Genomic DNA, 15,088 nt, shown 5'->3' with positions numbered 1-15,088 from the left:
ACTCCAGTGGAAGTGGATAGACACATCCACAACCCCCTCGGAAGACACTCGGCAGCCATGTCTGCGCCTAGGAATGGTAGACCCTCGCTAAATAAAAATGTAAATTATGTCTGCTCTGCTTTAAATTGATAAAACCGGCACGGCCGGGGCGGAGTTGCGTCGGAAATGGGGAGGCTGTCTCGAATATAGAGTTTTAATTGGCGTTAGTCGATGGGTTGTGATAGAGTGGATTAATTGACGAGATAATTTCGTATTCTGCCGATCAGTTTCAATAATTATCTCTAGATCCTGCAAGAAAACCAGTTTCTTGAAGTAAGTTCCTACTTACTAAGCCCTCTTCCGAATGACTTGACCTCTTCAGATAAGCCAGAGATTCCCTAATCCCTCTAAGGTAGCTAAACAAACGAGTGCACAACAGAGCCCAAGATCCTGCCTGACGACCCGAAGATACCCATTTCAATTGCACAATTTGGACAGCTGTGCGCGAAGGTAGCCGAGCAGGACCTTCTGGGACCTACTTCTCCAGAAGCGACGCGAGTCCTTCTTCCTGTAACTGCAGTTGCGTCGGCGTTGCTTTGACATTTGGCCCAGTGCAAGTGCCACCTTGAGGGGTCCTGTAAGCGAGGGAACCGGGAAGAACTTGGCAGAACAGGAAGCGGCCTGAATTTCCACGGGCCCCTGTCGCAGATAGCCGAGAGCCCTACTTAGATAACAATTGCAGAAAGTGCATTCGCAATGTAAGTGCAGCCCGGGCAGCTGAGGAGTACTCGAGTGGAAAAGGAGATGCCGCGGGCGAGGATATGTGTGTCAAGGGCAGGCGCCAAAGTAGGGGTCAGAGTGGAGGGCAAGGGCCCGACGCGGAGGCCTACAGCTGTCGCGAAGTTGCGAGTCGGGTCACACCCACCGCCACCGGACAATCGGCCGCAAAAACAGGACGAACGGCGACCAACGAAAGGGAAATGCGACAGAAACCGCAAGCCAAATTGACCGGAAGCTCTTATTAATTTGCTATTAGCCATAGACAGACAGGAAGTTAACTTAATTTGTGCGGCTTTGGCCTAAACAGACTGGGCAGCAGCCAAATAACGAAAAAAGCGGCGGCACTAAGAGCAGACAGTCGAAAGAAAACAAAACGCTTTCTAAACAGGATGTGAGCAGGACATGTGAACTTCAAACGGAGCAGTAGAGGAGTGGTGAAAATGGCGCAAACGGTAGAAAGGGCGGGGAAATGCAAGTGAGCTTTTACCGTTAGCGGTAACGAAGCCTGATTAGATCACAAGGCACAAAGGACCTGCGGCTCAGCCCCTCTCCCCACCAGGGTCAATTAAATGCCTGCTCCAATTGCGTTAGGTCACTTTGGCCCCTCCCGCTTTCACTTTCCAGGGATGCGGATAAAGAGCCCCAGACTTCAGATCGCAGGCTCGCGATATGTGGTTCGAGAATAAAAAGACAAAAGTCGTTAATGATAAGAGGCCAAATGACGTACAGCCCCTCTTTTCGCTTAGACCTGCGGACAGACTGACACAAGGTTCACCTTGGACTCGAGTGGAAGTATTCCCGTTTTTATTGCCCCAGCGAGACAGGAAGCGCTCGGCAGCGGCAGTGGCAGCGGCATCGGCACACAATGCGTTGGGGGAAGACCTCTAGACAATTGCTGTTCCACAAATGAGGTGCGAGCTCTCGATGGCGAGATTATCATATCAGGGCACACATCGGATGCGGAGAGCTCTCGCAGCACCCTCATTTGTATAGGAAACAGCAGTGTCCTACTTCTCCAGGTCCTGCCACGGCTCCTGCTGCTTCCTCGGGCCCAGAAAGTGAAACCCGAGGTCTGGCAGGAAGCCGGGAGCTGAGCGTGTGCCGACTTCATTCTGGGTTTTGCACTCAGCACGTGCTCTTCTCCAAGATGGTGAAGCAGTCGCAGAATGCGATGTCAAAAGTATTAATTGGGGTAAGGGTAAAACAGTTTCAGAAAATAAAAATAAAATGAGAAGTACAAATTGTATCATGCCATATCCAACAAATAAAGTTATAACAAGGTATTAGAACCAAAACACCCTTAGGAATCAAATCTATAATTACCAAACATTTTAATTAAATACTTAGGGTTAGCAAAAAATACCTGCTGGGGTTATAACGCCACTTTTCAGGACTAGTACTCCACTTATCAACTTAGGATATCGCTAAAAATCTTTCTTAAACCACACACATTATTCATAAGAACCAACATCCCTGTGGGGATGGTTTTACGAGACCATTTCTGTCCTATAACATCCCATAATTACACTTTAGTGCCGCGATTTTTCGACGTCAAACTTCCTGATCCCATAAACGCAGTCTAAGGGCTGGAGCCTCCCATTCTTTTGGTTCTCTCACTCCGGCAATTGCGAATAATGATTTTATGCATTCGACGACAGTTCTCCGCCTGCCGCTGACTTTTGTTTGGTTTGATCGGCTTAATTATTCGTAGACAAATGGCTCTTGCCATTCAGGGAGCCAAACGTAAAAAAGTCAATTAAAAGAGGTGGGGAGGGGGATGGAGAGCTAATGCCGCGGGGGGTGGTGGAAGGCATCGCCGACTGGCGGACACGCGCCACCATGGAGTTGCAATTTCCGAGTTATGCGTGCGAAAATGTGGCATGGCCAAGTGGCAGCTCCGCGTGGCAAACTCCAAACGGGAAAGCGAGGATGGCGGATGGAAAACGCGGCACCTTGCTCCGTCTGGCGTCGCACTTAATGCTTTTCTTGGTGTGAATTAATTTTATTGCCTAATTGTCTCTCCACGCCACATGTTGGAACTATTAAGCGCATTTTAAACAGGCCCAACTATGTAAGTTTATGGGTCCTCGCGAGGACCCGCCCCCTAGCAGGCCCTAACGCTCCGACTTTACGAGTCCGTTCCGCGGGTAATGTGTTTTTCAAATATATTTGCCGCTCGCCAAACAGTTTTTGGCGACACTCGGAATTGGTTTCTGCTCTAAACGCTCGAATATGTCTTTATTTTTAAGCGGAAAACGTTTGCCCGAAAATCGCCCTGCCAAACAGGAAATGCTCTCTGGGAAAATAAAAGTATTTCAGGGAATTTTCGAGTGTGCGGAAAAATTCTGAAAGGTGTATCTTGCAGGCACTAAAAACATTTTAGGCCGTTGTTCAGGGGAATATAAAACTTTTTGCAATTCAGCTTTAGTTTGTTGCAGGCTACTATATCTTTAAGATCAGCCAAGGGGCCAGCCCTATGATCAGTTAACTACCTAAATTATCTACCCAATGAAAATATAAGTAATTGCTATAAACAACTATAAAATAAACATAAAGTTGAGTATTAAGTGATTTGGATAGGAAGAAACAGCAATTTCAGCTATTTAGATTGCGATCTCGGGACTCCCGATGGCGATCGCTTTAAACTTTTTCGTTAATTAGCTGCCGTAGATACAGTTTGCATCCCGCAGATACGTATCTTCCGCTTCCCCCGGAGTTATTTCAGCTGTTACCAGCTGACTGCCGACTTGTCTAGGACTCGTAAGTCACCCTCACCTGTTTGCATTGCCATGGCTACGGGGATCTGGTGCCTCCGTGCCCCTTAGCTCCCTGCCTCGCACCTCATACCTCATTTCTCCTATGGCCAGTTTGTCGTTTCCCTCGCCCCGAACGTTTTTATTAATTGCACGTGGGGGGACCTTCGGTGGTTGTCTTCTAGCCACTCACTTTTTTCCCAGTTGTTCCTATTCTCCCTGCCAGTTCCTTCCCTTTTGACCGGTAGTGCTGTTGTTTTTTAAACTCCGTCTGCACTGTATAGATACTTCTTCTGACTTTCCTCATCGCGTTTTCCTCAGCGCTTCCCGCTCTTTTTTCCTCCTTGGCACAATGGGTTAACCCACACTCACACGCACCTCTGATCACTTCCCCGACGGCGTTCGTTTAGCTCGATTACGCTTCCGGTTCCTCTCCGTTTTTTAACCGCCCCGATCCTGCAATCGAATGACACAATTTCTGTTTTGTCATCTGCCCCTGATCGCCGGAGAGGGCTTCCTCTGGCCATTGTCATTAGCCTCCTTTCTATACATCTAGATGCGACTACACAGCCCGCTCCGCCTGATGATCGTGGCAATTAGGTGTGCACCGGTGTGCGTTCCTCGGGCTGCGAAGGCAAATCCATTGTCTGGCCAGGGCGCAGCTCACATAAATTATGGGATAATCCGACATAAGCGTATTTCCATGATCTTCCCGGGGCCCTCGGGTTTACGGCCACTGAATGAATGAGTGCTGCAGTGACTGCCCGACTGCCTGACTGCCTGGCTGAGTGAGTGATTGAGTAACTGACTGACTGGGCTGCTGACAACTTCCTGCTGGGGGGACTCTCTAATTAGTGTTGTGTGTAATTGCTGCCCCGCTTTGCCTGGCAGATTAGCTGACACTCACATAATATCACATGTGGTGCTCCAAAGGCCCCCACCCGGCCCGCCTTTTAGCCTGGATTAGGTTCGGCTAACACGCGAGGTTTAGCCAGGTCTGGATGCATGGCATCCGGCGTGTGGGGAACAAAATACGATGACACCGATAAGCGGCTACCGCCGTCTGACATGCGAGCCACCCACTTTCCAGGTGATTCTCCGCCTGCAAGCGCTTTCAATTTGCACAGGAATTGATTTGTGGCTTTGCGCCATTTTTGGGGTTAGTGTCAAGCACGCAAGCGATGGGTCATCGGCTGGGCGACACTCGTCTTTGACCCCCAAAAGACGCAGCTGCCGGAGTGGAGGGAACGATGAGGTGGACTGCCCCCATTTTCCGAAATTAAAATCGGGCGCGGAATCGGATGTGATTGCCTTAATTGTGTGTCTAATCAATCAATTTCTGTTTACCCCGAACCGCACTCGATCCGACGGAAATTTCGGGGCGCTTCATTATGATAGCACTGGGAATTTATCGAACTCCGTTCTTGGACTTGCGGCGGTTATCTCACCGAAGCGGTCGCATAATTCCCAGAGACCCGTGCGATTAGATTAACCCGGCGACAATGTCGGGGCATTAGAAACCCCCATGTATCGCTGGGCAGGCTTGGGCTTTGGGGCTCTGAAAGGCCCCGATAAAAGGCGAACACCCTAATTTACACATTTAGATATTAGCCAAAGGTATTGCTCAAGGGGAGTGATACTGGTGAAATTGATTAGATTTGGATAAAAGGCGGCTGGTGACCCGTTGTATAGATTAATTGCTTAATTGATCGATTTATCGTCTTGCGGCGACTTTATGACGCCGATTAAAAGCGAGCATGGTCCGAATTCGGACGGTCCAGGAAGGGAAGGAAGTCGCGGGGAACGGGGGCGAGAAGGTGCCCAGATGCGGACTGATAAGTGGATTAGTTGATCACGGTAGCCAGACATCCGATGGCCAATAAATCGCTGGCAATTTCAATCGGTCGGCGGCCAGGGAGCCGCTCTGTTTTCCCGCATTCCGCTTTGCGACGCGAATTCTAACTAATCCCCTGTAAGGTGTCCACACACCGAGCACTTCCTCTCGCCATTAGCCGCTGCCGCTGCCGCTGCCACTGCCCAGGGAGCATGTGGCGCGGAGCACGGAGTAGCCATTACCCATTGCTGGAGGGGCAGATCGCCACTTCCTGGGACACCGGGCAGCGCGATCGTGGCCGCTGTTAATGTGTGACTTTTGCTGTGTTTTTCAACGACATTAATTTTGTGCGCTGGCTCTAAGCCGGATTTAGTTAAGCAGCTCAGGCATTGAATGCGCTGCCCCAGACGCTGCGGCCGCATTTTGTTGGTGCCGCTTAGGAAATATAATCCCTTTTGTCGATGCCGGGCATGATCGCCGCTTATTTCACTCACTGGCTGGCCGGCGATCACCTGTTTGGGAATCGGTATCGATGTTTGTGCGGCCCGTCTCGCAGCGCTCTTCATAATGTGTCGCACATTAGTTAGCAGTTAATACTTTAAACAAGACGAGGTTACCGACTCTGCGGCTCAGGGCTCGGAGAAATATGCCCGCTCGCAAGCCGATTGTCGCTGTGACTTGTAGAAATCACCGGCTTATGATTTTCAACGGGGCGTATTAGTGATAACTAATAAATCTTCAGCACCGAAAATACCCTCATGTAAGCCCCACAGTGTCATCGTGATCAGAACCAAAGTATATAATCACAGAAACGCCTATATACACACTCGGTACATAGGAGTCTCGCCAGATATTCATTTCATTTCCACTTGCCGCCAACCCACTTGTCATAATTTTCAAAGCATTCGAAATTTATGTCCACCGGAGCGGAGGAATACGGATTTGGCTGGCCATATAAAAATAGTTGCGGAGGGGCTGAGGAACTCAGAACGCAGAACTCAGTCTCGTATATCTACGGGGAACAAGCTAAATCCACTAATTAAGAATGAAAAAGGTGACAATGGGGGAGGCAACATCGGGAGATGACTTTCGAAATGCGTAAATTGTATAAAATTCGATTCTTTTCCCGTGTTTTGTCACAGCCTGTGCATTCCGATTAAGCTGAATGACAAATGCCCAAACAAACGCCCAAAGACACCGGGAATCCACAATCTGGACTGCTCCCCGCCCGCCCGGCCGACAAATTAATTACCCAAAGTTGTCATTATCATTCGAACTTTTCCATTTTTTTCGGCTTGTATTTTTATCAGCTTTCGGTTCGCCTTAAGCTACAAAGCCTGAACCGCTTTTATCGCAATGTCTTACAAATCGTTTTATCAAGGTGTCATTAGCTGTGGCGAGAACAACAAAAACCGAACGGTGTTCTATGATAAGTGCAGAAGGAAAACCTCGACAACTCGAACACGTTTTGTTGATTATCTGGGGGCTGCAGAGGAGGAGAGCGCCTGCCCGGGCGGCGCCTTTGAAGGCGATTCCGAATGGGAATAGTACACCAAACATGAACACACCAAAACCGATCACCGAAGGTAGAGGGGAATTGATCTAAGGCTGCTCTGCAAGTGCCAAAAAATAGTAATCAAAATGAAGAAGTAGGAGTGGAAATGGGGTTGAAGAAGAAAGACAAGCTGACAACGTGTAATTAACTTAAAGCGTTTTCGGTGTTCGATTTACCTGGCCACTTGCCGCCGAGTACTATCTGGTACTGTCACCGCGCTCCCAGCTTGATTGAAGCGCAGCTCGCTGAGCGGACAACAATCGAAGTGTGGATCTGAATCTGTATCTGAAGCTGAGGCCAGGTCCGCCGACTTATGGTAATAATCATTATAAATTATTATAATCCAATCGGCTTTGAATAATTAATAAATACGTTTACACACACTCATGCATGGGCGGTGGTGTATCGCTCAAATGCGAACTCGGCGAAGGCGCATAATCGGGCCGTAAAAGCCCAAAGCCGCTCAGCTGACAACAGATAGCCGCGCTCGGAGTGAGAAAGCGTCGAATGAAATGCTAAAAATGTGTTACAATCAAGTAGCACTGGCCCCCAAGCGGCTAAGGAGATCAGGAAATATTGGGTCCGTCCGGGGCAAGGGGCCAGGGGCCAGGGGACAGGGGACAGGGGAACATGCCTAAGCCCTGATAAATGCGGCCTGCCACCGCCCGAAGAATTGAAAGAGCTGCTACTGCTACTAGCCGGAGAAGAGCCAAGGAAGAAAGAAAGCCAGAAGTCAGGAGGCGGCACCACAACAACGGAGCCACAAAGATGACAAACAGTTTGGACATTTATGAGCAGCGTTTAATGGACATTTGACTACCGGAATTTAACGAAACCGAAAACGTGGACGGAGAAGGGACCCGAAACCGGGCCCGAAGAAAGGCGAAGAATGCGTTTGATTGGGAGCCCGATTCGATGCGCGGCCGGATTAACTCCGATCCCGATTACCATTAGTCTTGGGAGCGGATCTCGGGGAAAACGAGGCAGAGGAAATGACTATTCGATGATCACGGTGGACGGGCTCGCTGAGCAGGAAGCGGCGGCGGAGAAGATTTCAATTAATAAATATTCCATTATCTGACTCCCGATGCCCCCGCCCAGCTCCCCGCCCCTCCTAACACTTTCCGATTAGACAAAATCGAACCATTTATAATTTATAAGACGGCCTATCTGGCTGCCCGAAGGGGGCTAGGTGATCTAACCGGGTGTGAAGAGCCCCGCTCGGCTTTATCTGTGCCCCGAGTTCGATTTCGATATTGTGTCCCTAGAAAAACCCAAAAATATTATCACAACAATAAAGCTAAACGCTTTATAATTAGTTTGCAAGCCCAAAAGCCACACACTCGCTCGCAGATTTGCTATTGGAAATGATTTGCTATAGTTCTGAAAGAACTCACATTTGTTTATACCATTCTGGCCATACTGGTTATTATCTGGCCCAGCCAGCAGAGGACCCGGCCAACTCAGGCCGCCTTATCTTAATCCCATTCACTAAGCGTATGCGTCGACACATAAAACTGTCAAAAAATAAAGAAACAGCACAAAATATAAAATAGGTGAAGCGATCGCGACTTAGCCGAAGCTTCGAATGCCCTGGCATGTAAGTCTTTAAAATATTATGGCATGACAGATTATTTTTAGCCTTGGTCATAGGAAATTTAAGCAAACAATTTTTATCGGTAATGGATTCTTACGCAAGGAACCTACAAGCACCAGTCCCAATTGGAAACACTTGGGCCCATTTGAAAAAGCGGTCCCCGAGGATCCGCTTTGCTATTTTTCAGCTCCACGGCTGAAATGTATTCGTGGTTATGTGGAGTAAGCTGAATCCTCCTCTGGGAGGGCCTGAGTTCGTGATTAGAAATAACGACCATTCCCCATGGCAAGGGTATAGCTGTAGTCGAGTTGGCCAGCACAGTAATTCTTGTGGCACGATTCGGGCTCAAAGACAATGGCGGCGGGTCTGAGATTTGGTTAATATACAACATAGAGACGTTTTCGAAACCGAATGGAAATAAAGTCCATAAATTCTTGGATTAGTCACCCCCCGTTTCGGGCGTTCGGGCAACCGATTCCGAGGCGAAATCGACGGGCTGAGCACCGGGCAGAAGTCAGACCGCGGAGCCAGATAAATAATAATTACACTCACACAACATAATCAATTATGTCTGCCAATAAACCGCACGCACACCCAGATATCTCGGAGGGCGGACATGTGTACGACTGATCCCCACTCTTCCCCGATCGGCCTGGGCCGGGGAGTTGGGCTGGACTAATCACGCCAGCATGTTCATAATCAATTTTATCGCACTTACTTGGATTAATTGCGATATCAGTGACAGGGGCGCTGGAGTCCGATAAAAGCGGCGCGCATCGATGACGCTATGGCACAGCCGGAGACATGCTCTACGAGGCGGGGGCCCACAGCACCGCCGCCCGTAAGCCCATTCGATATCTAGTTCGTCACCGCCTTACGCCGAAACTACCAGCGTTTGTCGGAGTTACCGTCGGGATTATCTTATCTGGCTGGCAAAAGCTCGCGGGGCACTGGGAACCCACCCAGTTCGGGGATCGGCCTTACAGTGCAATTAGCCCCAAACAGGGAGAACATAGGGAGCGCGGCGCAGCAGACAAACATTGGGTGGGGGCTATCGCAGCGCCGATCTCGGAAATCTCGGCCGATAAGGATTATCTTAATCTGCATAAATAGCGAAACGAGCGCATATCTACACGGCCTTATCACCGTACTTGGCCATATGTCGCCGGCCGATGTTGTTTGCTCTGCACTGATTCACTTGGAAGGGGATTGCGGTGGGGTGGCCACAGCGATCTGACTAATGGGTGTGAAACGCCGCCGGCAAAGCGATCTTGGGGAATGATGAAATCTGGCAGATATCTCCGTGGAGACTTTGGTTTTCGGGGCTCGACTCACCTGCTGACCGGCGTTGGCCGCCACCCAGGCCTCGGCAAAGGTCTCCATGGCGCTCTGGAAGTCCATCTCGCTGGCGACTCAAAGTTCTAATCACTGACTCCGCAGTTCACGTGCTACTTTTATGGGCCAGATGCAGGCGCTTTGGCATTAATTGCAATTTGGATGGTTCGCTGCGATTTGCTTGATTGCAGTGTGTAACCGCGATAAGGGGCTCGATTTCGCATTCGATTGGGGTATATTCTTTGATTTGATTTTATTATTTTTGTTGTTACTGATTCGCGTTTTCTCAGGCAAGTGACGCGGATACGCAAATTAGACACAGGCACACACACGCGCGCAACCGCACACAGGTAGAGGTGAAACGCGGGTTTCCTGCTGGAACGGATTCGATGACGCTGGTGGCCGTGGAAGCTGCAGTTCCAGTGGTTGTTCCAGTGCTAGTTGCTCGGCTTGTTGGGGGCGACGCGACATCATTAGTGCCATGAAATCGGGAGCTGATCGCGTCGCTGCGTCACCAGGATTGGCGGCGTATCTAATTCGGCAGCCGCAGATCCAGCCAAGCGTTGGGGTTCTCGGCCCTTGCCTGGGGCACAGACGGATGTGGATGGGTGTGTGGATGCCCGGCGAGTCCTTTGGCTCCGGGACGACTGATCTAGCTCTCCGGCCTCTCTTCGCTGTGCTTCGCAGTGTGTGGGTGGGCGGACGCGCGTCAAGACATCCTCTCTGGGCCAAAGTTGTGCGACAACTGACGGCATTCTTTCGCCTTCGCACACTCGCCGCTGGCTCTGCCGCCGTCGCTGCCGGCGTCGCAGTCGATGTTGCCGGTGCCGGTGTTCGGCGCTCGGTGCTCGCCACTCGGTCTCTTTCGGTCTTCGGTCTCGTTCTCGCCCACCCCCTCCCCTTTCTGACCCAGCTCGCTCTCGCGCGGCTCCATTTGCCGCCTTTCCAAGTGCACTGGTGTGCGTCAGAGAGGCCGGAGAGCTCTCTCGCGGATTGTGGTTTCACTGTGTGAGTGCGGGAGAGGACACGCCAAATAGTAGTAGACGCTGAAAAGGTAGCAGCCATAGGATATCTGACAATCCTCCTTGGTTTTATAGCTTATTAGTTTGTTTTTAGCACAATTCTAGGACTGTTTAGGCAACACATTTTAATATAAGGTGCATTTAAGGTAAATCGTCCCCGACATACTCGCAAATCATTATCCTTTAACAAACAGCTTTCAAAGCCTACCCACCGACTACCAATCTAATTTTAGATATAAGGACATAACTATATTTGAAATTAGATTGCTAGTCGGGGCAGGAAAGTCAGTGGTTTCTATTTTCAAAATATTCTGGACAGTATTAGTTTCCGATCTATTTCTAATAATTCAAATTATAATATATATAAATCCAATACAATTTCAATTGTAGGGAAAAAACCTATATTTTGAAAGCTATTTTATTAGATGATGGTTTGCAGGAGGAGGATGGAGGATTTACCTTAAATGCAACATATAGTAAATTCAAATTCGTTCTCAGCGTTTCAAGAAAAGCTAATAAACACCTTGTATTTAAGCAATTATATATATTCTGACAGACTTAAACTTTACGTATGTATATATCAAAAATAAAAATTATTTTAAATACAACAAAACGCTTTAGTCGTTGGCATCGAATATAAGATACCCTTTACACAGCTAAGAGGAGTGCGAGATATAAATATAAATAAAATAGATGCTGATCAAGAATAAATATACTTTGGGTTAGGAAAAGCTTCTTCTACCAGCTACTTACTTTCTGACACATCTAGTATAGCTTCTTTCACCAGGAATAATGAGTATAATGATCGCGGTAACAATTTTTCTTTTTAATTTTTGATTATATATATTCATACCCGTTACTCACATAAAATGGAAAAAGGATAGTTTGTCAGGATCACTAGCTGTGTCGATCTAGTCATGTCCGTCAGTCCGTGTGAACGCTGTGATCTCGGAAGCTTCTCTATAAAACAAGACAGATAAGATTTAAGATTTAGAGTCCTCAGCTTAGTACGCTGCGTAAGTTTGATACCCTTAAAGGACAACACTGTAAAAAATCGATGATACCTCGAAAACTATAAAAGCTAGAAAGTTTAGATTTCAGTTTTGGTTTTTTTCCCCTTAGCTCCGTGACCACCTTCCAAAAGTGTGGCCCCTACAGTTTTAGCGATAGGAAAAATATTTTAACAGAATTATAGTGGTTTTGTCAATCACTCTGCCACTCTGACGACCATAGCGCTACAATCTATATGCATTTTACCTTATTTTGAAATCGGGTGTCATCTATATTTTGCTTCCATTAGCTGAGTACGAGTATTTAATAGTCGGGGCACTTTCCTATATAAAAACTTCAGTAAGACTAACCCAGCTTCCTTCCGAATTTGGATTAAGATAGGTTCTTCCTTCTTTAGTTGCTTTTACCGCCAGCTAACTAGCAGGTAATTTAAATCAGTTATTATTAAATTTCGTTCTCTTGCTCTTTATATTTGTGTAAAAAAGAGAGCCGAGCTTAATCTTGAATACAATTAATTTGAATTCAAACTAATAAGTTAAATTAAAAGATGTACTTTATGTAATAATTTACTTTTAAACTTATCAGAGTCATTCAACCAAAAACAATAATAAATTGGAAAATTGTACCCCAAATGAAAAGGAAAAGCAATGTTTGGGTAATATTCCTTATTCAAAATGACACCCCAGAGGGCTGTAACTAAAAGATGCGATAAATGAAGTGAGGGTTCCGGAACGTAGTAGAAATGATGCCAAATTGCTTTCTGGTGAGTGAGGCAACAGACCACTCTGCGTGTGTGCGTTGGTGAGTGACCAAAACAAAGCACACGCACAGGGGCGGAGAGAGGCAAGAGCGTAGCGCCTCGAGAGAGTCGGAGAGCGACTCTCCCACTACACGCACACCGGCACAGTGGGCAAACCTGTTCCGGCGCAGAATTGCACTTGTCGTCGCCGCAGCCCTCGGCCCACCCCCTGGAAGCCCCTGCCACCCTGCCACACCCCCCTCCGCCCAGCACTTCCTCGTTCGGCTGCGCGTTTCTTTTATTTTTTGTGCGCTGTGGCGAAACTCAATGGATTTGCTGCAAATTCGGGTGGAATTATGCCACACACACAGCGGCAGTCATCCCTACACCGTGTAGAGTGGGCGTGGGCGTGAGCCGAGGCCGTGTGGGTGCGAGCAGTGCGGCACCAGGCTCGGGTATTCGGGATGAAAGAGTAAATCGGCAGTGCTTATTCCTCTCGGCGGGCGCCGGGCGCCGGGTGGCGGGTGGCGGGTGGCGGGTGGCGGTGTGGGTGGCTACACCCACTCGGCATTTAGCACCTCCGTGAATGGCGACGGCCTTCGTCTAGGTTCGGGAGTTCAGGGCACGAAGTGGATTTCGACGGCGGGCGGGCGGTCCCCGGAAAACAAGAGATAAGAGCGCAGATAATGCGCGCGCATTACATGTGATTAGGTGTCCGGGCCCCAGGATTTAGCCAACCGCGTCCAAGTAAATGGTAAATAGGATTTCTATGTGTAGCACGAGTAGGGGCTCGCTGCTCCAGAAAATAAGAAAACAGGGTGGAGTTACAGTGGGTTAGGTAATTAGAGCGGAATCTTAAAAATCTGCCTAAGCATATCAAAACCAAAAACAAGGCCTTATTTTCTTGAAACATTTGTCTCGTAAAAATGTTATAAATTAATATAATTGTATTTCAAAAAATCCTGAAAGATTTCCCATAAAAATAAAAGTATCTGGATCTGGATATCTTTATCCCGCTGTTTCCCACTTCCCCAATGCGCAAGCTCTCCCTTTCTCCCTCTTAGGCGTGCTCTCTCTCTCCTGCTCGTTCGTTTGGCGGCTCTCACACACACACTCGCTCGCCTCCTTTCTTTCGCTCCCACGGATTCGTGCCAGAGCGAGATAACCCATCGAAAAAATTAGAGCAAAGAGAGATGAGCAAGCGTAAACGCAGGCGAAAAACGCCAAAGAATACGAGATACGAAAAAAGAGGAAAACACGAAATCAACATAAAAAGCGCCGGCAAACCAGTTCGGGATAGACTCCGCCCCCGCCGCTCGCTGATTGGCTAAGCAGCCGCTTTGCCCGGGGACTTCATCTTGTTCTATTTCGCCTTCCCACATTCTTTTTCCAGTGGCTCCGACTGCGGTTTTATCGCCCCCCACCGCCCCCGCCCCTCGGCGACCCAACCTTCCCGTTTCGCCGTTGCCGTTATTTGCGGAGCTTTACCAAATTTCGGGGCTCAACATCTTTTGCTGCTCTTAGCATTTTAGGTGGAGACCCAAACACACAGATTCTTTTATGTGCCGCCACACAGATGCGCTGCTATGTGGCATGTAATTTCAGCTCCCGAATAGAGAAACTTAATTAATTCCCCAGCACAAGTCAAGTTAATAACCCAACTACAAAGTAGAAAATGAACCAGGGTTCCGTTGAAAGGATTGAATGCGTTAGGATGAGGTTTTCGATTGTACCCCCAAAAAACTTCAAAAGACAATTCAAGCTCGTATAAAAATGGTGACTAAATTCATATAAAATAGGTTAGCTTACCATTATTATGTCTTTATACTAATCGTTAAACTTAAAAATGTTTGCGAAACTAGCATACACTAGCCGGTTGAGTATTTTGACGAAACAAAAGTTAAATAAACCCATAACTTAAACTTACTTCTTGTATATTTTGGCATCCATGTCATCCATTTTTTCTAAAAACCAAATTATTTGATTGAGAGATTCAAAAACCAATCGCAAGATTTAAAAATCAATCCAAAAAAATAAAAATAAAAAAAAACTGTAGTTTTAAAAATCTATTGATTTTTCTTTGAATTTCCAAAAATCCCAGATCTTAAAAGTGCATAGGATTTTCTTCTCCACTGAAGCAAACACTTTGAATTTCCGGTTCGATGACATCTTTCCGGCCACCAAACGCGTTGCAAGTTTCCGCACGCCAAAAATAAAACCATGTGTCTGGCTGGCCGCCCATACTTCGAACGTAAATTATATTTACTTTTAGCCAACTCATCATCGACTGCCGGTCCCCAAAGCACCACCCTCACCCCCTGATCGACTACATTGTGCGGGAAAATATTTAAATAAGCAAGAACGCGAAATCACCGGGCTAAAAAGACCTACACATGCTGTGCGAGAGTTTTTAAGGTGGGGAAGGAGCCGCAGGTCTCCTCGCGGAACGCAGAAAATCAATAATTCTATTAAAGCTCCAGTTT

General features: G+C 47.8%; 1 protein-coding gene across 1 annotated transcript in view; it reads right to left on the bottom strand.

The window, feature by feature from the left end:
- The window catches only part of LOC108026812 (uncharacterized), a 44,255-nt gene extending 33,696 nt beyond the window's left edge, over positions 1-10,559 (bottom strand). The window contains exon 1 of the mRNA XM_017097977.2: positions 9,834-10,559. Within this exon, the coding sequence (XP_016953466.1) occupies positions 9,834-9,899 (66 nt within the window). The 5' untranslated portion in view covers positions 9,900-10,559. The remainder of the gene's footprint in view (positions 1-9,833) is intronic.
- Positions 10,560-15,088: the final 4,529 nt, after the last annotated feature.

Source organism: Drosophila biarmipes, chromosome 2R (assembly GCF_025231255.1).
Source record: "Drosophila biarmipes strain raj3 chromosome 2R, RU_DBia_V1.1, whole genome shotgun sequence".
Taxonomy (NCBI): Eukaryota; Metazoa; Arthropoda; class Insecta; order Diptera; family Drosophilidae; genus Drosophila; species Drosophila biarmipes.
Note: the sequence above shows the minus strand (reverse complement) of the source record. Positions and strands in the feature narration are given on the sequence as shown.